At 38.4% G+C, this 23,986-nt stretch overlaps 1 protein-coding gene across 2 annotated transcripts in view; it reads right to left on the bottom strand.

Annotated features, from left to right (window-relative positions):
- The window catches only part of LOC124716854 (CUE domain-containing protein 1), a 216,809-nt gene that overhangs the window by 54,558 nt on the left and 138,265 nt on the right, over positions 1-23,986 (bottom strand). For both annotated transcript variants that reach the window (XM_047243416.1, XM_047243410.1), the window contains exon 7: positions 10,180-10,410. In XM_047243416.1, the coding sequence (XP_047099372.1) occupies positions 10,181-10,410 (230 nt within the window). In that variant the 3' untranslated portion in view covers position 10,180. The remainder of the gene's footprint in view (positions 1-10,179; positions 10,411-23,986) is intronic.

The following is a 23,986-nucleotide window of genomic DNA, read 5'->3' as shown; positions in this document are numbered from 1 at the left end:
ACATTTTGTTTCAAATACATTGACTGCCTCTGCAGAAAAGGTTAATACAAGTCAAATTTCTTTAGCAAACAGACAAAAATAACTCCACTGTCCGAAAGTTGAGAATAAAATAAAATCTGAAACTAATAACATATTTTAGCCTTCCGTAATTATGTGAATGTATTTTAATTCACTTGATAACCCCCGGCCACAGATATCCATTTTGTTTTCATTTGATGTGAGAGTAAACGAAGGAGAAACAGCAAAATCACTAAATTTAAACATGGGTTATGTGGAAACTACCCACAATAACTCAAACTGCTCTGCGCATCAGTCCCGGATCTACGATATTTGCTAACCGGGTCAATACTAAAAAAAAATCGAATTTTCAAAAATACGTTCATCTTGTAGCGCACACATCTTTCTGAAAAATTTGAAACATAGAACATATGTGTTCGAGGAAATGTAAGACATGTTGTTTGGTCGTAAGCATGCCAAAGTGCAGTGCCACGTCTCTTCAGACAGCATTCTTCTATCGCACGTCACTGTATTTCGCTCTGTGGTATTGAAACGTGTATATTTTGTAATGGATACCATCAAACTACATTCAGGACAGTGGAAATTGAAATGTCCTGTGGTGCTTCTCCTTCTCCCAGTCAGCCGGTTTGACAGCCCCCCCCCCCCCCCCCCCCCACACACAAAAAAATCTCGCAATTAATAGCGAATGGGATTATTTGTAATCGGGAGAACAAGAACTCTTCAGAAAATCTGTACTCTTTATTGCCTGTTAACTAACACCTTGCTGTTTTGTGTGACGTAAAATTAAATATAGGGCACATAAAACCAATAAAGACAAGAGGCGACCATGAAAGTACAGATTTCTTCATTCTTAGCTTCTAGCATTTTTCTCTCTCTAATACTGCTGCAGCTTTACATGGTGTGCTTTCCTTTTTGTGAAAGAATCTATTACCTCATCAAAGTTCATCAAACGTTTTGCTACATGAAAAATCGAAATGTCGTTACCTAATACTGAAAAAGCTGTTAATACAAATAATACCCAAGACTGGTGGGGTTTCTCGATCTGATTACGTCTATTTTGTCACTGTCTGCTAGATAAAACAAAATAGGCCTTTCCAATATTGTAGCAATTTTGTAACACACATCTAATAAACGAGATTGTTTTGGCACAAATGGTCATTTTTATAACACGACAGAATAGACCAGAAAGTACCAATGTCAAATGCCTATTAGGCCTACTACAAGCAAAACGCTTTATATTAGGGAATAGTTTCACATTTCATTCATACGCACCAGTGTCTCAAGCATGAGATCAAAAAGTAGTATTACGCAATTTTTATATAAATTTGGAATTGTCTTATTCTTCCATAATTTGTGTGATGTCCCCGTTTCTTCTCCTTCCTCATTCTAACAATCAATCTTGTCATCACCAATTCTGTAGCTATTCCTGCCACTGTCAAATTTTGTTCATCAATTAACTTCACTAACCCTAGCAGGTTTAGTTATCCCGCGATTATTCTCCAGGCGTCGTTACATTTTCGTACAAGACGTTTTCCGCGTTACTTCCAGAATATAACTTAAAAGGCTGACAACTGGTCCATACTAGTGTAGCGATCTGGCCAAAAATTTTCTGTACAAATTTCATTTTTTTGGATACACCGAGTAGACAATACGTAATCTTTCTCACCTGTTATTCCTGTTAGGCGTTTATTTCCATTCCGGTAGTCTGAATCTATGGATTTCGCTAGTAATGATAACAACGCTGATCATTGGCAAACCCAATCAACAACATAATCAGATAGTGATTGGCATTCATCCGTTCGGCTTTACTCCCTCAGCTCGTATAGCCCCGTCCCCTTTTGTCTGCGGAAAGTTTATTTCTAGATGCGACGAGGATTCTCCTGACAGAGACATCACATACACTATGCACGCATTCAAAAATCAACTTAAGATTCATTCAGAAATCAACTTAAGATTCATTCAGAAATCAACTTAAGATTCATTCAGAAATCAACTTAAAATGTGTTCAAAAATGTTCAAAAACCAACAGGGATGCTTTTCAAAATTATATGAATCTTTGTCAGACCAACGTGCGCTGGATGCTAAGCGCTTTGTGAAACAAGTTCTTTTTCCCTTGCGATTATGAATTTGGCTCCCCCTTTCCCCGGTAACATCTAGTTACTTGCTGCAACTGCTTGAACAGCCAATAGCCACATTCCTGTAGCCAGAAGTGGGAGAATCTACAACTCAAACGCGACTCAACTGCGCATGCGCATGAGCACGCTCGTAACTGCTAAAACGAATCTAATGTCAACAGTTGTGACTTCACGCTCATCGGAGGTAATTTCTTGTTATGAACCATTGCACAGTTTTCCTAAAGCCTTTGACACATTGCTGTTCGCACACGCTTGCATGAGCACTGTGTGTCGTCGTCGTCGTAGTATATGGCGCATTTCCTTTGCAATTTAAATTATTTTTGTTTTTTTCTCTCATTTATGTTTTATTGATTAAGTATTATTCTGCAGTAGCAGGATACAGTAACATCCTTCATTAGAGTATCGGTTCTTACCAGCCAAAATTACAAAAATTTAACAGAAAGCTGTTGTTGTTGTTGTGGTCTTCAGTCCTGAGACTGGTTTGATGCAGCTCTCCATGCTACTCTATCCTGTGCAAGCTTCTTCATCTCCCAGTACTTACTGCAACCTACATCCTTCTGAATCTGCTTAGTGTATTCATCTCTTGGTCTCCCTCTACGATTTTTACCCTCCACGCTGCCCTCCAATGCTAAATTTGTGATCCCTTGATGCCTCAGAACATGTCCTACCAACCGATCCCTTCTTCTAGTCAAGCTGTGCCACAAACTTCTCTTCTCCCCAATCCTATTCAACACTTCCTCATTAGTTATGTGATCTACCCATCTAATCTTCAGCATTCTTCTGTAGCACCACATTTCGAAAGATTCTATTCTCTTTTTGTCCAAAATACTTATCGTCCATGTTTCACTTCCATACATGGCTACACTCCATACAAATACTTTCAGAAACGACTTCCTGACACTTAAATCTATACTTGATGTTAACAAATTTCTCTTCTTCACAAACGATTTCCTTGCCATTGCCAGTCTACATTTTATATCCTCTCTACTTCGACCATCATCAGTTATTTTACTCCCTAAATAGCAAAACTCCTTTACTACTTTAAGTGTCTCATTTCATAATCTAATTCCCTCAGGATCACCCGATTTAATTTGACTGCATTCCATTATCCTCGTTTTGATTTTGTTGATGTTCATCTTATATCCTCCTTTAAAGACACAGTCCATTCCGTTCAACTGCTCTTTCAACTCCTTTGCTGTCTCTGACAGAATTACAATGTCATCGGCGAACCTCAAAGTTTTTACTTCTTCTCCATGAATATTAATACCTACTCTGAATTTTTCTGTTGTTTCCTTTACTGCTTGCTCAATATACAGATTGAATAACTTCGGGGAGAGGCTACAACCCTGTCTCACTCCTTTCCCAACCACTGCTTCCCTTTCATGCCCCTCGACTCTTATAACTGCCATCTGGTTTCTGTACAAATTGTAAAATTTAGCCTTTCGTTCCCTGTATTTTACCCCTGACACCTTCAGAATTTGAAAGAGAGTATTCCAGTTAACATTGTCAAAAGCTTTCTCTAAGTCTACAAATGCTAGAAACGTAGGTTTGCCTTTTCTTAATCTTTCTTCTAAGATAAGTCGTAAGGTTAGTATTGCCTCACGTGTTCCAGCATTTCTACGGAACCCAAACTGATCTTCCCTGAGGTCCGATTCTACCAGTTTTTCCATTCGTCTGTAAATAATTCGCATTAGTATTTTGCAGCTGTGACTTATTAAACTGATAGTTCGGTAATTTTCACATCTGTCAACACCTGCTTTCTTTGGGATTGGAAGTCTGAGGGTATTTCGCCTGTTTCATACATCTTGCTCACCAGATGGTAGAGTTTTGTCATGACTGGCTCTCCCAAGGCCATCAGTAGTTCTAATGGAATCTTGTCTACTCCTGGGGCCTTGTTTCGACTCAGGTCTTTCAGTGCTCTGTCAAACTCTTCACGCAGTATCTTATCTCCCATTTCGTCTTCATCTACATCCTCTTCCATTTCCACAATATTGTCCTCAAGTACATCGCCCTTGTATAAACCCTCTATATACTCCTTCCACCTTTCTGCCTTCCCTTCTTTGCTTAGAACTGGGTTGCCATCTGAGCTCTTGATATTCATACAAGTGGTTCTCTTCTCTCCAAAGGTCTCTTTAATTTTCCTGTAGGCAGTATCTATCTTACCCCTAGTGAGACAAGCCTTTACATCCTTACATTTGTCCTCTAGCCATCCCTGCTTAGCCATTTTGCACTTCCTGTCGATCTCATTTTTGAGACGTTTGTATTCCTTTTTGCCTGCTTCATTTACTGCAGTTTTATATTTTCTCCTTTCATCAATTAAATTCAATATTTCTTCTGTTACCCAAGGATTTCTATTAGCCCTCGTCTTTTTACCTACTTGATCCTCTGCTGCCTTCACTACTTCATCCCTCAGAGCTACCCATTCTTCTTCTACTGTATTTCCTTCCCCCATTCCTGTCAATTGTTCCCTTACGCTCTCCCTGAAACTCTCGACAACCTCTGGTTCTTTCAGTTTGTCCAGGTCCCATCTCCTTAAATTCCCACCTTTTTTGCAGTTTCTTCAGTTTCAATCTGCAGTTCATAACCAATAGATTGTGGTCAGAATCCACATCTGCCCCTGGAAATGTCTTACAATTTAAAACCTGGTTCCTAAATCTCTGTCTTACCATTAAATAATCTATCTGATACCTTTTAGTATCTCCAGGATTCTTCCAGGTATACAACCTTCTTTTATGATTCTTGAACCAAGTGTTAGCTATGATTAAGTTATGCTCTGTGCAAAATTCTACAAGGCGGCTTCCTCTTTCATTTCTTCCCCCCAATCCATATTCACCTACTATGTTTCCTTCTCTCCCTTTTCCTACTGACGAATTCCAGTCACCCATGACTATTAAATTTTCGTCTCCCTTCACTACCTGAATAATTTCTTTAATCTCGTCATACATTTCATCTATTTCTTCATCATCTGCAGAGCTAGTTGGCATATAAACTTGTACTACTGTAGTAGGCATGGGCTTTGTGTCTATCTTGGCCACAATAATGCGTTCACTATGCTGTTTGTAGTAGCTAACCCGCACTCCTATTTTTTTATTCATTATTAAACCTACTCCTGCATTACCCCTATTTGATTTTGTATTTATAACCCTGTAATCACCTGACCAAAAGTCTTGTTCCTCCTGCCACTGAACTTCACTAATTCCCACTATATCTAACTTTAACCTATCCATTTCCCTTTTTAAATTTTCTAACCTACCTGCACGATTAAGGGATCTGACATTCCATGCTCCGATCCGTAGAACGCCAGTTTTCTTTCTCCTGATAATGACATCCTCCTGAGTAGTCCCCACCTGGAGATCCGAATGGGGGACTATTTTACCTCCGGAATATTTTACCCAAGAGGACGCCATCATCATTTAACCATACAGTAAAGCTGCATGTCCTCGGGAAAAATTACGGCTGTAGTTTCCCCTTGCTTTCAGCCGTTCGCGAGTACCAGCACAGCAAGGCCGTTTTGGTTAAGTTACAAGGCCAGATCAGTCAATCATCCAGACTGTTGCCTCTGCAACTACTGAAAAGGCTGCTGCCCCTCTTCAGGAACCACATGTTTGTCTGGCCTCTCAACAGATACCCCTCCGTTGTGGTTGCACCTACGGTACGGCCATCTGTATCGCTGAGGCACGCAAGCCTCCCCACCAATGGCAAGGTCCATGGTTCATGGGAAGGAACAGAAAACTAAAACAATGAAAAATTACCGGAATTCTAAAAAATTCCAGGGTTTTTCCTGGTTTTCTCCCGGATGAAAAAATTCCCAGGTTTTTCCCGGATCTCCCAGTTGTCCCGGGTCGTATACACCCTGCTTCCGTTACAAGCTTTTTCTGCTTTTGCACTTTTCTTGTTATACTGACTGTGTGCTATGAAACTGCTCAAAAATGGTTTGTCCATGTCCACTAAGTATGAAAGAAATTGAAAAACCGTTATTAGAAAGTGATACTGATGATGTGATCATTACAAAGAAAGTGATGTGAGTGGCCAACAACTGGGCAGTGAAAACAATGCTGTCATTAGTGTCAGAAATGTGGGTACACTCACCAACACTAATTGAGATTCTCTAGCAACTAGCGCATTCGGTTGGGATCCCTCTTGCAGTGAATCATCACCTTACTATTTGTTGAGACACAGACAAACTAAATGGCTGAAAAAGTTCCCAACCAAAATGTCCATACCAGATATCACAATATAATTTAGCATTTGCACGGTGCCAGTGGCAAAGCCAGAAATTATAATGCCATTGTCAAGGCCTGGAAACTATTCATTGATGATGACTTGCTCGATTGGGTTTAGCTCGGTTGATTTAGTGGAAGAGACTAACCAGTGAGGTCATTGGTCTCATCTGATTATGGAAGGATGGGAAGGAAGTGAGCCACGCCCTTTCAAAGGAACCATACCAGCATTTGCCTGAAGCGATTTAGGGAACTCACAGAAAACCTAAATTAGGATGGCCGGATGTAGGATTGAACCGTTGTCCTCCCGGATGCAAGTCCAGTGTCCTAACCACTGCGCCACGTCACTTGGTTGTCTTACTTGAATTGATATTACAGAGCACAAATACTTACACAGATCATGTAGTACCTCTTTAGAAAAATGAGCTGAATGCTGCAAGAAAATTGGGAAAAAGGGAGTTTACAGCATTTTGAGGTCTTTTGTACATTCATGACATTCTTTGTAGGGGCAAAACGAATATTGAAGAATTCTGGGTCGCTTGTGGCACAGAGACAAAAATCTTTCCTCAAAGTATGTCACTGCAAAGATTTCATTTTCTTTTGAGATGTGATACATTGGATATTCACACAAGAGGGGAACATAAAAAGGATTTTACAGAGAGATTTGGAAAAAAAAAAAAAAATGCAGAAGGCATTAAACAACAACTGAATACCTTACAGTGGATGAAATCTTCCTATTTTGTTGGGGGCACTGTTCTTTCCAAGTGCACATTCCTTCCATGGACAGTATGAAATCACAATATTTAACCTTGCAAATTCAAAAAAATACTATGTAAAAAGTTTAGAGGTATATGTGGGACAATAACCTGCAGGTTTTTTCCAAGGAGGCTGTGCTCAGATTTTCAGAGCCAGTGAAGTGAACAGGAAGGAATTACCCTTGATAATTATCTCACAAGCTAAAATCTTGCTAGAAAACTTTATACAGATTATAAGCTTACACTCAGGGGAACATCACACACAAAAAAAGACAAATTCCTTTGGAATTCTTGCCTCACAAAAAACAGAGAAATATTCAGATTTAGGGACAATTTCACATTGATGTCCTACATATCAAAGAGAGATAAGTGTGTAAACTTGGTGTCATCATTGCATACAAACAATTAGATTAATGAGAAGCCAAAGATTATTATGCTATGTAATTCAACAAAGAGTGGAGCAGATGTGGTTGATGCCATGTATTCAGAATATAATGTTGGAAGGCAACAAAGGTGCTTTTCATTATACATATTTTATGCCATGTTGAACTTTGCTGGCATAAGTGCATTTGTAATACACAAAGCAAACAAAGGACTGGATATTTCAAGCAGCTATTACTCAAACAACTGAGATTGGAATTGGTAAAAGCACACATGGTACGCATGGTTAAACAGGAGACTCTTCTGAGGAACATTCATCAGTTGGGAGCATGGCTATCTGGGATCACCATTGAGAAGTAAGTGGGTTCCAGAATGCAAATATGCTCATTGTTATAAATGCAAAGACAACAAAACAAAATTGTTACAGTTATGAAAAGTGGCTGTCTCTGTCCCATTCTGTGATGTGATGTGAAATATGTGCAGAAAATACAGATCAGTAAAATGTTATTGTAAAGAGTGACGATTCCTTTTTATTAGATCATACTATGGGCTAAAATGTGTAATATTGTGGATAACACTCCTAAATTCATAACTTGTAAGAATGTACACTTAAAAAAAAGTAGTTTTAAATGTTCAAGAATGTTTTTAAATGCTGAATAATCTAATTTCCAGATTTTCAGAGGAACGCAACATGGGAAAAGAAGGAGTTGCAACATATGTAACAGTTGGACACAGAGAAAAAAATGTTAAAACAAGTAGTTTTTGTGTTGATCAAAACCAAGAAAAATATGCTTGTGAGTTGTTACTGCAGAATACGTCTTTGACAATTATAACAGTCTACAGATCCCCTCTACAAAACATTCAGCTATTTATGAGAAACCTAGATGCATTATTGAGCTACCTGTCAGACAAGAAGAAACAGTTAATAGTTTGTAGAGATTTCAATGTAGATTTCTTAAAAGATGTGGATAGAAACAATGAAATAGAATTATTATTTGGGTGTTTCAATCTAATTTCAGTAGTCAGCTTTCCAACTCATGTGCAGCAAGCTAGTAGGACACTTACTCATAAATTTTTATAGACAGTGCTCAGGCTGAAACAATTAATGTGCACCTTGCTAATGAACTATCTGAAGCACATTTAATGGAAATAAACAATACGACATCTTAAAACTCTGAGGCAGGTTCATGCAAAGCAGAGTAAGCTAAAAGGGGTGGTATGGGATGAGGTATATGTAGAAAGAGATCCTAATATCAAATTTAGTTTATTCCATAGTCATTTGTGTCAATATCTGAAAGCTGCTCACATAAAAAGGTTATCTAGAAAATCCATTAAAAACAAGTACGCTGTGGATAACTAAGGGAATTAAAATCTCACTTCAGAGGAAGAGTGAAATTTATGTAAAGGCCAGAGTGACTGAAGATCAGGCATTACTTGCATACTACAAAAAATACTGTAGTATTTTAAGGAGGACATTGTCAAACGGGAGGCAGGACAGCCAGTCAGTATATAAAAAACAAGAGCTCTTGTAGGGCTGATGGAATTTCAAACAGAATTCTTAAAAGTTATTCCAACTTAATAAGTAATGTCCTTGGTGACATATGCAGTATGTCACTGACACAGGGAATTTTTTCATCCAGGTTAAAACATGCAGTTATTAATAAACTGCATAAGAAAGGTGACTGGACAGACTTAAATAATTATCATCCAAATTCCTTACTGACACCGTTTTCCAAAACATTTGAAAAGGTAATATTCTCAAGAGCAGTCACACAATTAAGTGAAAACAATTTACTTAGCATATCACAGTTTGCATTCCAGGTTGCTCAATTGAAAATGCTATTTATACATTCACTCATCAAATAGTACAAGCCTTAATTGATAATATATTACCAGTTGATATTTTTTGTGATATTTCCATAGTGTTTGATTGTATAAATCATGATACTCTCTTAGAAGAACTCAAGTCTTATGGAACTGATGGTTTTACGCACACCTTGTTTGAATCATACTTGCAAAACAGAATGCAAAAGGTCACACTGAACAATTCAGACAATGTTGGGAAGGTAGAAAATTTTAGTGACTTGGGGGAAATCACAAAGGGAGTCCCACAGGGTTCAATTTTTGGGGCCACTCCTGTTCCTTATATATGTGAATGACCTTCCACTTAACATTAGCTTTATGCCGATTCAACAATAACAGCTGGATGTAGAGAGGATTTTTTCACTATTAGTCTCACATTAGAAGGTTGCCCCAGTCATTCTAGCCAATATCCTTATGTGGGAAGGATAGGTAATAATAACAGGAAGCAAACTATCACTGAAGTGTGGGGAAATAACCTCATGCTGACCTACAAGTTAATAGATGCTGGGATGGACATAAGAATGGGTAATAATATTAGAAAAAAAACTTGATAAGAAATAAGTGAGCACAGAAGGTGCAACACAAACTAAAAATGAACGACTGAAGAACTGAGAGACACCAATAATAATAACTGTGTGTATATGCCAGCAGCAGTTGCCTATGATTAATCTGTGAAGGTAGCGAAGTGTGTAAAAGTTACATTACAGCCCAAACTATAAATGTTACTCTTCCTGAGAAACAAACACACTGTAAGTTCTTCTGTAAAATTTTAATAAATTTCTCAAATATTTTAGGTATTCTAGCTACCTTATTCTCGGTGCTCTATTCGCACTTGGGGTGAAACATGACCACTCTGTGCTTCTTTATCAACATGCCCATCCATGTCATCATCATCATCATCATCTAAGAGGGGTTCAGCATTCAAAAGCAAATTATCTCTGGATGGTGCAGGACCTTGGCTAAGAATTGCCTTTGCAGAGCTTCGTTTCTTACGACGAGTAAAAACTCTGGCCAACTGTGCAAACTTCTTTCGTGACACTGTAAAACAAAAATACTGTAAAGAGAACTATGTAAGGCCATTAGAACCAACATCAGTGTCATGTTTCAGTATTAATCATATATAATGTATCCTATACTGAAAACAAAAGCACTAATGTTAATGGTAACTTTAAGAAGGGTAATAAAATGCCAGCAGTTCACTTATAAGGAAGATTAAAATAATAACACTCACTCCTTTTGACAATGACTGAAGAAAACATGGTAACATGTATTTCTGCACCTACCACCACACCTTCACAATGCTCTGAAAAGTTCTTCAATGGAAGGTAGTGTGTCATTGCATATCTCAGACATGGCAACTATCTCTCTTCAAGTCAGTTGTCAGACTTACAGTTTAAGATCAGATCAGAACTATACAGCATTTTTTTTCACACACACAATACTGTCAAAACCTAATATTAAATCAGTGGTTAGGGAATATCAATAAAATACCAGACTTGCAGCTTGATGCATACCTGTCCTCAAACCACACAAATTTATAATTACAAGAACAATATATACCAAGACTTTCTCCAGTTAAATTCTCTAATGTATTAGTAGTTTGATACAGTTTGTCTAAAATGAATTATCTTGTTTGTCAAAATTATAAATGAATGTGTTTAAGTATCCAAATAATGTAACATCAAGTAACACTGTCATGAAGAAGGTGAATAATAATAATGTGACCTTAACTTACAGTCTGAAACACATAAAAGTAGTTATAAAATTACTAAAATGGTGTAACGCTATATATGACAAGGGTAATTATATCTAAAAAGAAATGGCAGTAAATGCTAATTAATATCAAGGAAGTCAAAGTTGCTCACCAAAGCAAAAATGCATGTCAGAAAGTAAACAGTGAGTCAATAACATGTAATAGTTACAGTGAGTAGAATGACACACTACAGCACAATTAAAACATAAAAAATGAAATAAATGTTAAAGAAGGACTCATTGTAATTTTTGTCAAATGCTAGATGAGAAATCAAAGTAACTCAGCTTTATATAGTAGCAGTGTGAGAGGAATAGAGATACTAGTCTGTGGGTAAAAAAAAAAAGGGGGGGGGGGGGGGGGGGGGGTGCGGAGACATGGAAGGAATGAAGAATGCCGAAATGTCAAGTGTAACTACATGTAAGGACACAAATGTTGCAGTCATGAGTACGGGCTTTTGTGGTAGGAGTGTAAGTATTCAAGGAGGAGTGCAAACTAAATAAGATTTAGCAGAAATTTCAGAGTTGGGGAGCAAAATATTTTAGCAGTTACTTTGTTGGAATACGCATATCTTTTCTGGAGGCACTGGAATTTATGTTGCAGACTTAGTTTAACATTTTATATATACTCAAACTGGAAAACATTAATCAGAATTGATATCTCTAGTATATATTTCGTATGGCTAATAGAATACAGCAGTAAGTAAGTAGTAACACAAACAACGTATAAAAACAATGAATGGTCAATGTTACAGGCAACAAACAATTATTAGATCTAAAAAAGGAAGTAAAACACAAAATACACAAAATTACATAGAAATTATAGTAATAGTATCTAGTAATAGATTTTTCAGAAGGAGAAGAGCAGACCAGACTCATGGTTGTATGTCCAAGTCCCTCAGCCAGCCAGAAGCATCTCCCTCCAGGAGGTGCAGCTCCTGCATTGTGCCAGGGAATCTCCTCATAGGGCAGTCCATTGCGATATGATGTAGAGTTTGTGGATTCCCACAGTCGCAGTTGGGTGAGTCAGTCTGTCCCCATTTGTGCTTCCAGTAATTACATCTACCATAGCCTGTTCGGATACGATTTAAAGTTGTCCAAGATTTTCTGGGAAGACCGAAGCCCTTGGGCCGTACGGTTGGGTCAGAGACTAAGTTAAGGTGATCAGTGTTAGACATATCCCATTCCCGACGCCAGGCTTCGTCGATATCATAATTGTCCTCGATCAGCTGCTGCCCTAATCTCCATGATGGCTTACGGGACTTGAGCCTGTGGCTGGGATTCTTGCAGTCTTCGTGTAAAGGTAGGTCACGGCTGTTAGCGCACTTTTGCCATTCCCTTTTCAGTGCAGATCTTCGCCTTAGATGAGGTGGGGCTATGTTAGCCAGTACCGGGAGCCATTGGTGGGGCGTCGGTTTAATAGTGCCTGAGATGAGCCTCATGGTGTCGTTTAGCTGGGTGTCCACCGTTGCTGTATGAGTGCTGTTTAGCCAGACCGGAGCGCAGTATTCAGCCACCGAATATACTAGTGCAAGAGCAGATGTTCTGAGAACTGTGGTGCTTGCTCCCCAGCTACTTCCAGTGAGTTTGTGTAGGACATTATTTCTGGTTTCGATTTTTGCTGCGCATTTGTATAAGTGCTCCTTGTACATCAGAGATTGGTCCAATGTAATTCCCAGATACTTTGGAAGGGGATTGTAGTTAAGCAGCTGGCCTCTGAACTCTACGTGGGGTGCATAGTTTGCCTGTCTGTTGTTGAGGTGGAAACAGGAGACTTGGGTTTTAGAAGTATTAGGTCTGAGCCTCCATGTTTCGAAATATTCATCCATTTTGATAAGGTCTTCCTCAATGATTCTTTCAGAATTGTGGAAGTCTTGATGTTGATATGTGAGAGCAATATCGTCTGCATAGATAAACTTCTTAGAAGATGTCTGTGGTAGGTCTGATGTATATATATTAAAAAGTAATGGAGCTAGCACGGATCCTTGGGGCAGGCAATCATTTAACCTATATTTCTTGCTTATCTCTCCATCTAGGTGTACTTCAAAAAATCTATTTGAAAGCATATTGTTGATTAGGGTAGGCATTTTCTTGCAAGGAACAATGCGTTGGAGTTTAAGAATCATTGCCTCCCTCCACACTGTGTCATATGCTGACGATAGATCTATGAACACGGCAACTGTCTTTTTCTTCCTTTGAAATCCACTCTCAATATGTGTGGTAAGAGATAATACTTGATCACAGCAGCTCCGACCGGGTCTAAATCCGGCTTGTTCAATAGGAATGAAATTCTCAGCAATGGGTTTTATTCTGTTGAGAATAAGTCTCTCCAATAGTTTGTAGCATACACTTAGAAGAGCTATAGGTCTATAGTCCCCTGGGAGCTTTCCATTTTTGCCAGGCTTAAGAATGGCGACGATCTTGGTTTGTTTAAATAGTGGTGATAGTGGTGGTAGTGTTTCCGATCGTTGGATGTCATTGTAAAACTGAGTTAGCCACAGTAGAGCTCGAGGTCCTAGGTGCCGTACGAACTCGGGGTAGGCCTCATCTAAACCAGCCGCTTTACCCATTTTATTTCTTTCAGTGCTTCTGTGATCTCTAGGTTGGTAAAGGTTTTTGAGAAATTGTTGTCGGGTGTGGATTGTCGGAGCTTGGTTCTCAGTTCTTTCTTTACTTTCATAGTCTTTCGCACTATTGCTAAAGACACTTTTTGTATTTGTTCTGTGATTTTATATTGTGTGGTAGATCATATTACACTTGTCCTGTGTGAAATTGAAACCTTTTCTTTAGTTTCAAACCTTAACCACCTTTTACCAAAGGAATTAACAAGAAAACAAATCTATCGTCACTTACACATAAACATTACCTCACATTGCAACCAGAACTCTCCAAAATTTTTTACTAAGAAGAATTCCACTTCTGGAGATATGAGGTCTCCATTACCAAGCTCTGAACGACATTACTAGAACTTGTCTTTACCCCTTACAAATCCTTACGGGAATGTCAGATTATTTGATCTGAACTCTTACTTTTTTCAGCTTGCAATTTAACAAGAAGTAAAGGATCAATCAGAAACTTAATTTGGCACTGCAACAGTAGTATATAAATGTCTCTGCATGTGATTCATTTAGTAGTAAATGCAACAACTCACTAAGTAGCAGAAGCATTGAGTTATAAACAGGCACACAAAAAAAGAGTGAAAACTTTGTTAGCTTTTAGAAGACATCCTTTGATGAGCTAGAGTACACTCTCTCTCACTCACTCTCTCTCTCTCTCTCTCTCTCTCTCTCTCTCTCTCTCTCTCTCTCTCTCTCACATGCATGTTGTGTTCAGCAGCATGTTGTGGCACTAGGCGGTCAACTCTGTTCTTGGCCACAGTTTAGCGGTATCCATTCAGTCTGGTGGTCAGCTGGTTTATGGTCATGCCCACATCAAATGTTGTATGGAAATTGCAGGAAAGCTGGTATATGACATGGCTACTTTCACAGATGGTCCTGCCTCTGGTGGTACAGGATATGCCTGTGACAGGACTGGAGAAGGATGTACTAGATGCGTGAATTGGGCAGGATTTGAACGAGGATCTTCCAGAAGGATACAAGCCCTGTAGCAAGGAGCTGGGATACCATAGGGATGCTGTGTGAGCAATGGAATGCAACTTTTGGTGGGGTGAGAAGGATCATCGGTAGGATGTCCCTCACTTCCAGGCAAGATGATAGATAATTAATGACCTGGTGAAGGAGTGATGGATATGATTCAGTTACTCCAGTCCAGGGTGACACTGGGTGGCGAAATGGATGCTCCTATGTCATTGATTCTTGAGAGTGGTGGGAGGATTATGGGTTGTCTGTGGATATGGCACTGGAAATGTGGTAGTGGACTAAGTTTGGGGAGGGAGGGAAGGGTGGGTACTGACTTTCTGTGAAGGCCTTTGTGAGACCTTCAGCACATTGGACAATGGAATACTCGTAACTGTAGATAAGCCACCATATGTGGGTGGGCTATATTGGTACAGTTTAAAAAAAATTCTTATTGTACACTAATAGCTGTGAAGAAGAAACTACAGCACACAAACCAAAATATAGAACAACAATTCAGGTTTTGTAGAACTTGAAGTGGTGTTGTATAAAATCACGAGAAAGGGAAACTGTGACAGAACATGAGAATATAAATCATGAAAGAATGGCATTATTCTTTGCTGCAGAAAAAATCCAGCATACACCAAAATACACTTGACGTATTGTTGGCAGGTCATTAAGATGATGATTTCAAGTTCATTTCACACTGTTATCCCGCAAATATACGATAATTTGAGAATAGTGAGAAATCATTAAAAGAATTGAAGATGGCTGGCCTGGTAACATTTCACAATACCAGAAGGCATTCATAACAGTTCCACACTGTCATTTTGTGAACAAAATACAGGATGATATTTGACAAAATTTGTGGCTAGATTCAAGACATATGATCAGACAGAATGCAAAACGTTATGCTTATTGGAACGAAACTGACGTACATAAAGGTTATTTTGATAGTACAGAAATTGAATGTTATAAGGTCATTACTGTTTACAATATGCATGAGTGATTACGTTGTTAATGTTGGAAATCACTTGAATCTGCTCCCAGATGATGCTGTTGTCTACAGAAAGGTTGCAATGCCAGAAGACAGTAACAAAATCATAGAAGACCTGTGAAAGATCGATAACTGGTGCAGGGACTGACAGGTGACCTTGCACATAAATAAATTTAACACATTGGGCATAAAGAGGTGAAGAGCCCCAATTACTGTTCAATTACACCATTAGAATAGGTCACTGTCATCAGTAACAACCATAAATATCTGTGTGTAGCAGTTTGTTTATTTATTTTTATTTACACTTCTAGTTCCATAGGACTAAATTGAGGAGCAAATTGCCAAGGTCATGGAATGTCTCAGTACATGAAATTACAACATAAAAGTAATAAAAGATAAAATAAAATATTTATGAACCCAAAAAAGTCAAGCCATACATTTAGGTAAACGCAATCAACAATACAACATAAGAAACAGCTTAATTTTTCAAGGAAGTTCTCAACAGAATAGAAGGAGTGACCCATGAGGAAACACTCCAGTTTTGATTTGAAAGTGTGTGGATTACTGCTAGGATTTTTGTATTCTTGTGGTAGATTACTGAAAATGAATGCAGCAGTATACTGCACACCTTTCTGCACTAGAGTCAAAGAAGTGCAATCCAAATGCAGATTCGATTTCTGCAGAGTATTAACTGAGTGAAACCTGCTTCTCTTGGGAATAAGTTGATATTGTAAACAAGAAATGAAAGTAAAGAATATATATATTGAGAAGGCAATGTCAAAATACCCAGACTAGTGAACAGGGCTAGACAAGAGGTTTGCGAACTTACACTACTTATTGCCCGAACTGCCCGTTTCTGAGTCAAAAATATCCTTTTAGAATGGGAAGAGTTACCACAAAATATAATACCATACAACATAAGTGAATCAAAATAAACAAAGAAGACTAGTTCAGAAACCGTACAAACAGTAAAAATGGCAGCATTAAGTCTATAAACAAAATCCTGAACATGGGCTTTCCACGACAGTAACTATCTATCTGAACATCTAGAAATATTAATTGTTCAGTTTTACTAGCCATATACCCATCCTATGAAATTAAAATGTCGGGTTTTATTGAATTGTGTGTTAGAAACTGTAAAAACTGAGTCTTACTGTGATTTAGCATTAGTTTATTTTCTACAAGCCATGACCTTACGTCATGAACTGTACAATTTTAAACAGAGCCAATGTTGCACACAACATCCTTTATTACCATCAGCAAACAGAAATATTTTAGAATTACTGTAATACTAGATGGTATCTCATTTATATAAAAAAAGGAACAATAATAGCCCCAACACTGATCCCTGGGGGCACCATTTGACCGTACCCCACTGAGACTTCACATCACAGCCATTATCAACATTGTGAATAATGACCTTTTGCTGTCTGTTGTTAAAGTAAGAGGTGAACCAGTTGTGAGCTACTCCCTGTATTCTGTAATGGTCCAACTTCTGGAGCAATATTTTGTGATCAACACAATCAAATGCCTTAGTTAAATCAAAAAATACGCCTAGTGTTCGAAACCTTTTGTTTAATCCATATAATGCCTCACAGAGAAAAGAGAATATAGCATTTCCAGTTGTTGAACGACTTCTAAAGCTGAAGCATACATTTGATAGCAAATTATGTGATATAAAATGATCAATTATCCTTGCATACACAGCCTTTTCAATAACTTAAGCAAACAGTGATGGGGTAGAAATAGGTCTAAAATTGTGTACATTACCTCTTTCTCCCTTTTTATAAAGCAGCTTTACTACTGAGTACTTTAATCATTCAGGAAACTGATCACTCCTAAAGGAAAAATTACAAATATAGCTAAGTACAGGGCTAACATGTGCAGCAGAGTACTTTAATATTCTACTAGGCACTCCATCATATCCATGAGAGTCCTTAGTCTTCAGTGATTTAATAATTGACTCCATCCCCCCCCCCCCCCCCTACCCCTTACCAGTATCACAAGGAGTATTTCTGACATCAGTCTCAGAAAGGCATTTTCCAACAGAGTTATATCATTTCCTGTAGTTATTAAGTTTTTATTTAACTCACCAGCAATGATTGTTAAATACTGTACATGTATCTAACCTATCAGTAACAGAAATATTTTTACTACGAACTGACTTTATACCATCGACCTTGTGTTGCTGACCAAAGCTTCCTTCACAACTGACCATATTATTTTAATTTTATCCTGTGAATTAGCTATTCTTTTTACATACCACACACTCTTTGCCTCCCTAATAACATTTTAAGCACCTTCCAATAATCTCTGTAATGAGCTACTATAAGTTGATTGTGACAACTTCTAACATTGTGATATAATTCCCACTTTGTTCTACATGATATCCTTATCCCACTGGTCAGTCACCCAGGCTGCCTTTTACTGCTAGTACCCTATTTAGAACTTTCTAATGGAAAGCAACTCTCAAAGAGCATGAGGAATGTGTTAAGGAAATCATTACATTTGTCATCTATGTTGTCGGCACTATAAACATCCTGCCACTCTTGTTCCTTGAAGATGTTTAAAACAACTCCCTATTGCCACTGGATTAGCTTTCCTAAATAGTTTGTAATTATATGTGACATTTATTTCAGTCCAAAAGTCTTTAGTGTTAAAAATTGTGCATCATGGTAAGAAAGGCCATTCACCCTTTTACTAACAGAATGTCCATCTACTAATGGAGAATGAATAAAAATAGTGTCTATGGCTGTGCTACTATTCCCCTACGCCCTAGCTGAAAAAAACAGTCTGCATCACATCATATGAGTTTAGGAGCACTACCAACATCCTTTTTCTTGCACAATCATATAAAACACTGATACTGAAGTCACCACATATGACTAATTTATGGTACTCCTTATTAAGTGAACCAAGAACCCTCTCCAGCTTGAGCAGAAATGCTCTGAAGTCAGAGTTAGGGGACCTATAAACAACAACAATTAGAAGTTTAGTTTCACTAAATTGTACTGCTGCTGAACAACATTCAAATATCTGTTCAGTGCAGCGCTGTGATACGTCTACGGACTCAAAACGGAATACTGTTTTTTACATACATGGCCACTCCCCCACTCTGCAAGGAATGCCTTGAAAAAAAGCTAGATAATCTGTATCCTGGTAAAGCAAGCCTCTGAATTGTCAAATTATTTAACTGGTGCTCTGGATACCAATAATGTCAAAGTCAACATCTATAAGCAGTTCACTAACTTTATCTCTAATACCTCTTATATTTTGATAAAATATGCTAATTCCTTCTCTACTTGGATACCTGACCTCCTCTGAAGGTGATTCCTTAGTTAGAGGGACTTCCTTTAAGCAGGTGTATCTATCAGCTGACTTCAATCTAAAAAAGGTGCAGCTCTAACATCAACTACTACGAGAATTTTTCCACGAGTGATCCCACCACCACTCATTACGCCACCTATAAGCTCTGCCAGCCTTCCCTTCCCATGCCTATTGATGTGCACGCCATGCCTAGTGAAACCCAATCTATTGAAAGACTCAACTGGCACCACTGCAATGTGACCCATGCCCTCAGCCATCTGTGACTTTCCAGCCACTTGTTAACATGCCTAATAGTCACATGAAGATGAGGCCATCATGATGCTGAATCAGTTGCACAAAATGCACGTTAGTGTCACCAGTTTGAGTAGCGATCTTTACCGTGTCATGACCTACGTCATATTTGCCATCCCTATGAAGACTACTCCCTCCTCCACTCACAATCACTATCTGATCCTCTTTCATAAAATTCCTGCATAACTCCCCTATTCTGTCAGTCACCTGAGCCAACCCTGCACTAGGCTTCACAATGCTGGCGACCTGGTACTCACTCCCCAACACTTCCTGGAACTGGTGGCCCACACCTCTACCGTGCGAAATACATAGCAGCAGAACCTCCTCCTTTCTGTTAGACTTCGCAGCTGACTTAGGCCTCCTAACTGCTGAAGACTGCTGCATGTTTCCTGCACCTACAGCTACAAGAGGCTCGTCTCCTCTTAACTCTGACAATTGATCAAATCTATTTCACATACACAAGCCAAAACTGTCTGAATACCTCCTACTCCTAACTGCCTTCCTGAAAACTGCCAGTTCCCGTTTCCCATCAGACTTCACCCTCCTCAATCCATCTAGCTCCTCCTTTGCATATTGTAACTGCACCTGAAGGGCACAGATCTTATGCTCCTGTTCCTCCATCAACTTATTTCTATTACATATTCTATATTCCCAAGAGAGGATCTCACTAGAATGCCCACTGACTTCCCCACTGCATCCCTCCCCCCCCCCCCCCTAATGAAAATAATGAAAATACTTTGAACAAATCCCACATCATAACCCACTGCTCACAAACCTATGAGAAAGCCCACTCATAGTACAATTTTACAGTTTCTGAAAAAAACTGAATGTCTATGTTACCTAAGTTCCATTACACCAGTAGAACTATTTATAAAACTAACAATAGTGGTCTTGAAATTTTCTCCCTTCTAAGAAAGCAACAACTTTTATTAATACTACTAAACAACAACTAATACCAATAGCAACAAAACTTCACACAATTTATTAGCTAAAACCAAAAATTCAAGAGGCACTGGAACACTCAACGAAGTTAAAACAGTGAATGAAAATTTTACTGAAATATTTCACTAGAAACAATAAGAAACATCAATTGAAAACTACTGCACAAAATTTACTAGACAACTTCAATGTAAAGAAAACTCAAAAACACAGTGAGCAAATGTTCCCAAAGTGACCTAAAGTGGAATGAACACATTACACAAATTGTAGGAAAAGCAGCTGCAAGGCTGATATTCATGGGAAGAATCTTAAAAAAATCTAATTCATCCATGAAAGAAGTGGCTTGTAATACTGATTCTTGAATACTGTTCATAGTCTGTGACCCTTGCCAAGTTGAATTAATACGAGAGAGATTGAGAGAGAGGGAGAGAAGGGGGGGATAGATGATCCAATGAAGACATTGTTTATAGTGTACAAGAGTTTTATGGAGATGCTCAACAAACTTCACTTGCAGACACTATAAGCGAGGCACAATCTGAGAACGCTCCACAAGGTCACATTCCACACCCTTCAAACTGCGGAGCTGCTGTACAATTACCAAAGCAGCATTAGGCATCCCTGAAACTATTGCAGGCAATGGGCATGCATGAGATGCAAGATGTGTGATTCATTATCAGTTACGTACCCATGTGAACTACTGAATTGCAGCTATTAGATACTCTGTAAGTGTGTTAATAATTTTTATTCTTACAGATTACCAAAATAAAAGCATTTACTATGATGTTCACAGTTTAAGACTAATCATGTTTACATTAAATCTAATTTATTACATTATCATAGAAGCAATTAATGATTTAGAAACAGTCCCACAGAAAACATGTGTAAGTATGCTTCATGAGCAAGCTTGTTTTTTTCAGAAAATAATGTTGAATTTGAGCTATACAACCAGTTCACATGACAGTTTAAGTCCTATTCTGTTACATTCCAACCAGTTTTTGCAGGACCTATTGCTTGGGAAATGATAAGTTTGCATATGATAACTGGCTGTTATTTAATGTTGAAATGGGATCCTGACTACTTTCTCCAGGTAGATGTTCACATACAACATTGAAATGACTATTCATTTCTTGTGTAATGGACTGATGGCCTACATATAACATCAGCCATTAACAGTATTATTTTCCTACATCACATTTGCCAATACATTTGCAAAACATACTGTAACAAAAATCACACATTTTCTAAAGCTCTTCAGTGCCTTGGATTAATAAACTTCATATTTTTTTACTGCATGAGCAGGACTGTAAAAACCATCAAATGCTTCTCGTTTCATTTGCTGGTAAATCAACAAGATGCATGTAGGTTTGTTTGTATCATTCAATCAGATCTGGAGCTACACTTAAGATCAAGCTGTCACCACAGACTCCATCACGAAAAACAATACAAATAATATTGGATAAATATTGGAACAAACATTCTCAGTGTCCTGTAGAACAAGGGTTGTTCAGAAATAAGGTCTGAATCAGCATTGGTAATTGAATGTCATGTGGACACTGAAACACACAAGCACACCAACACCTGGGATGCCTTGCTTGCCATATGACACCATTTGCATTGGTACCGTCACAGCATGCCACTGACAGTGTCAGTTCAAAATTTTTTAATCAATGAAATAGCCCACTGACTCTGATGTAAGGTCGGTGATTCAGTTTTTAACAGCAAGGATTGTTGCAGCAACAGAAATTTATCAACAGGTAAGTGAGCAGTATAGCCCTAATGCAATGAGTGACAGCAAAGTGCATGAGTGAATGAGAGTTTTCAAGGATGGACAGTAAAAAGTGCACGATGAACCGCGATTAGGCTGACTATCAGTGATCTCAGAAGAGCTGGTCAAAGCCATGGGCGAAAAGATTTGTGAAGAACAGTGATTCACAATTTCAACTTTACATTGGGGATTTCTGACTGTGGGTAGAACAACTCAGCACAATATTGAAAAGCAGCAATTTCACAAACTGTATGTACACTGGGTCCACAGGATGCTTACTGAGATACACGTAATGGAAAGAATGGTTTGTGCTCTTGATTTCTTGGACTGATATCATAAGCACAGTGATCAATTTTTATAGAAAATTGTCACAGGGATGAGATTTGGGTTTCCCATATGACCCTAGAATCTAAACATCAGTCACTGGGATAGTGCCACACGACATCAAAAGTCAAAATCAAGCCAAGCACACAACTTCAACACACAAGGTTACAGCAACTGTGTTTTTGGAGTCTTGTTCATCAAGTTTATGCAACAAGGAACAACAATAAATGCTGCCACTTAACGTGCTACTCTGACTAAACTTCGACACGCAATACAGAATAAGCGATGTGGCTTTCTGGCGTCTGGATCAAAAATCTTATCAGATCTTTTGGGAAGAAACAGAATGACCACCCATTGTACAGTTCAGACTTCAGACTTGGCGCCATGCGATTTTTACTTGCTCCATTACCTAACGAAGTTTCTTGTTCGGAAGTACTTCACAACAGAAGACTAGGTGAAAGAAGCAGTGAAAGACTGGTTATCCTCACTGGTGGTACACATCTATGACTGACGGATATGAAAGTTTTTAGAACATTATGACATATGTTTAAACAAACATGAAAAATAATAGAAAAATAGAAAATACTTGTAAAGAATTAAATAAAAATAGCTTTTTGAAAAATTTTAATTTCCACCTGAGAGGGTAACATTTGTTAATTGCGTTTTATAAGAATCATACCTTAGTTTCCTGAACAACTCTTGTATCATTAAAATATGTTTATGTTGTATTTTGTGCCCAGTACGATGAATGGCTGATAGAAGTGAAACCAGGAGGTGATATTTTGCTCTACAGTTTTGCAAAGCTTAAGTGTCATGTCTGGTTGTTCACACATTTATACTAATGTACTGTGATACGTGCATTGCACTGAAGAGCTCACCAAAACCTGCTACATTTGGTATTAAGATTTGTTGTGCAAAAGTGACGAGAAATGTGATGAGGATAAAACTTTTCCCCTATTGAAAGTTTAAAAAGTTTGAAGATGGATTCATTAGTGTCAGAAAGAGAATTTTTGGTGATGAAACCAGAAAAACATCAAGAGACAAATACTGGGTGTTTAAACCTAAAATTTTGCTACTTGAAAGGGCTCCCATGAAAAACAAGTGATGGTAGGACAATGAAACTTTGTAAGGACATGCAGAAAAGAAATAATGAAAAAAGCACTGAAAGAAACAAATTTTAATTTCCACTTGAGAGGGTAACATCTGTTAATTGCATACCACATTTATGTCCCACATCACAAATGTTGCTCAATGTAAAGACCAGCTCCACTGATGACAGCTTGGAACTGCACCAGAGATTGCCCTACTGCTGCCCATGTTATGTTGGCTACCTCCATCTCTATGTTCATCTTCAACCTCAAATGTGTGCTAGTATCTGTTGATAAACCCAATCCTTGAGAACCCCTCAGCCAGAAATCACGCAGATTCAAATCTGGTGATCTTAGTGGCCACACAGTTCGCAACGATTGGCCAGTAATTCAGTTTCTCTGAATGTGTTATGGAGTAACCGAGTGACCTCACGAACAATGAGATTGGACCTCTGCCATGCATCAAAACGGGTGAGTCCAAAGCACCTCTCTCCCATAGAGAAGAGATCACATGTGTGCAAGGCATATCACAGTAACTTGTGCTGTTTAGGCTGCATGT

This window comes from Schistocerca piceifrons, chromosome 1 (assembly GCF_021461385.2).
Source record: "Schistocerca piceifrons isolate TAMUIC-IGC-003096 chromosome 1, iqSchPice1.1, whole genome shotgun sequence".
NCBI classification, from domain to species: domain Eukaryota; kingdom Metazoa; phylum Arthropoda; class Insecta; order Orthoptera; family Acrididae; genus Schistocerca; species Schistocerca piceifrons.
The sequence above is the reverse complement of the archived record's forward strand: the minus strand, read 5'-3'. Positions and strand labels throughout refer to the sequence as shown.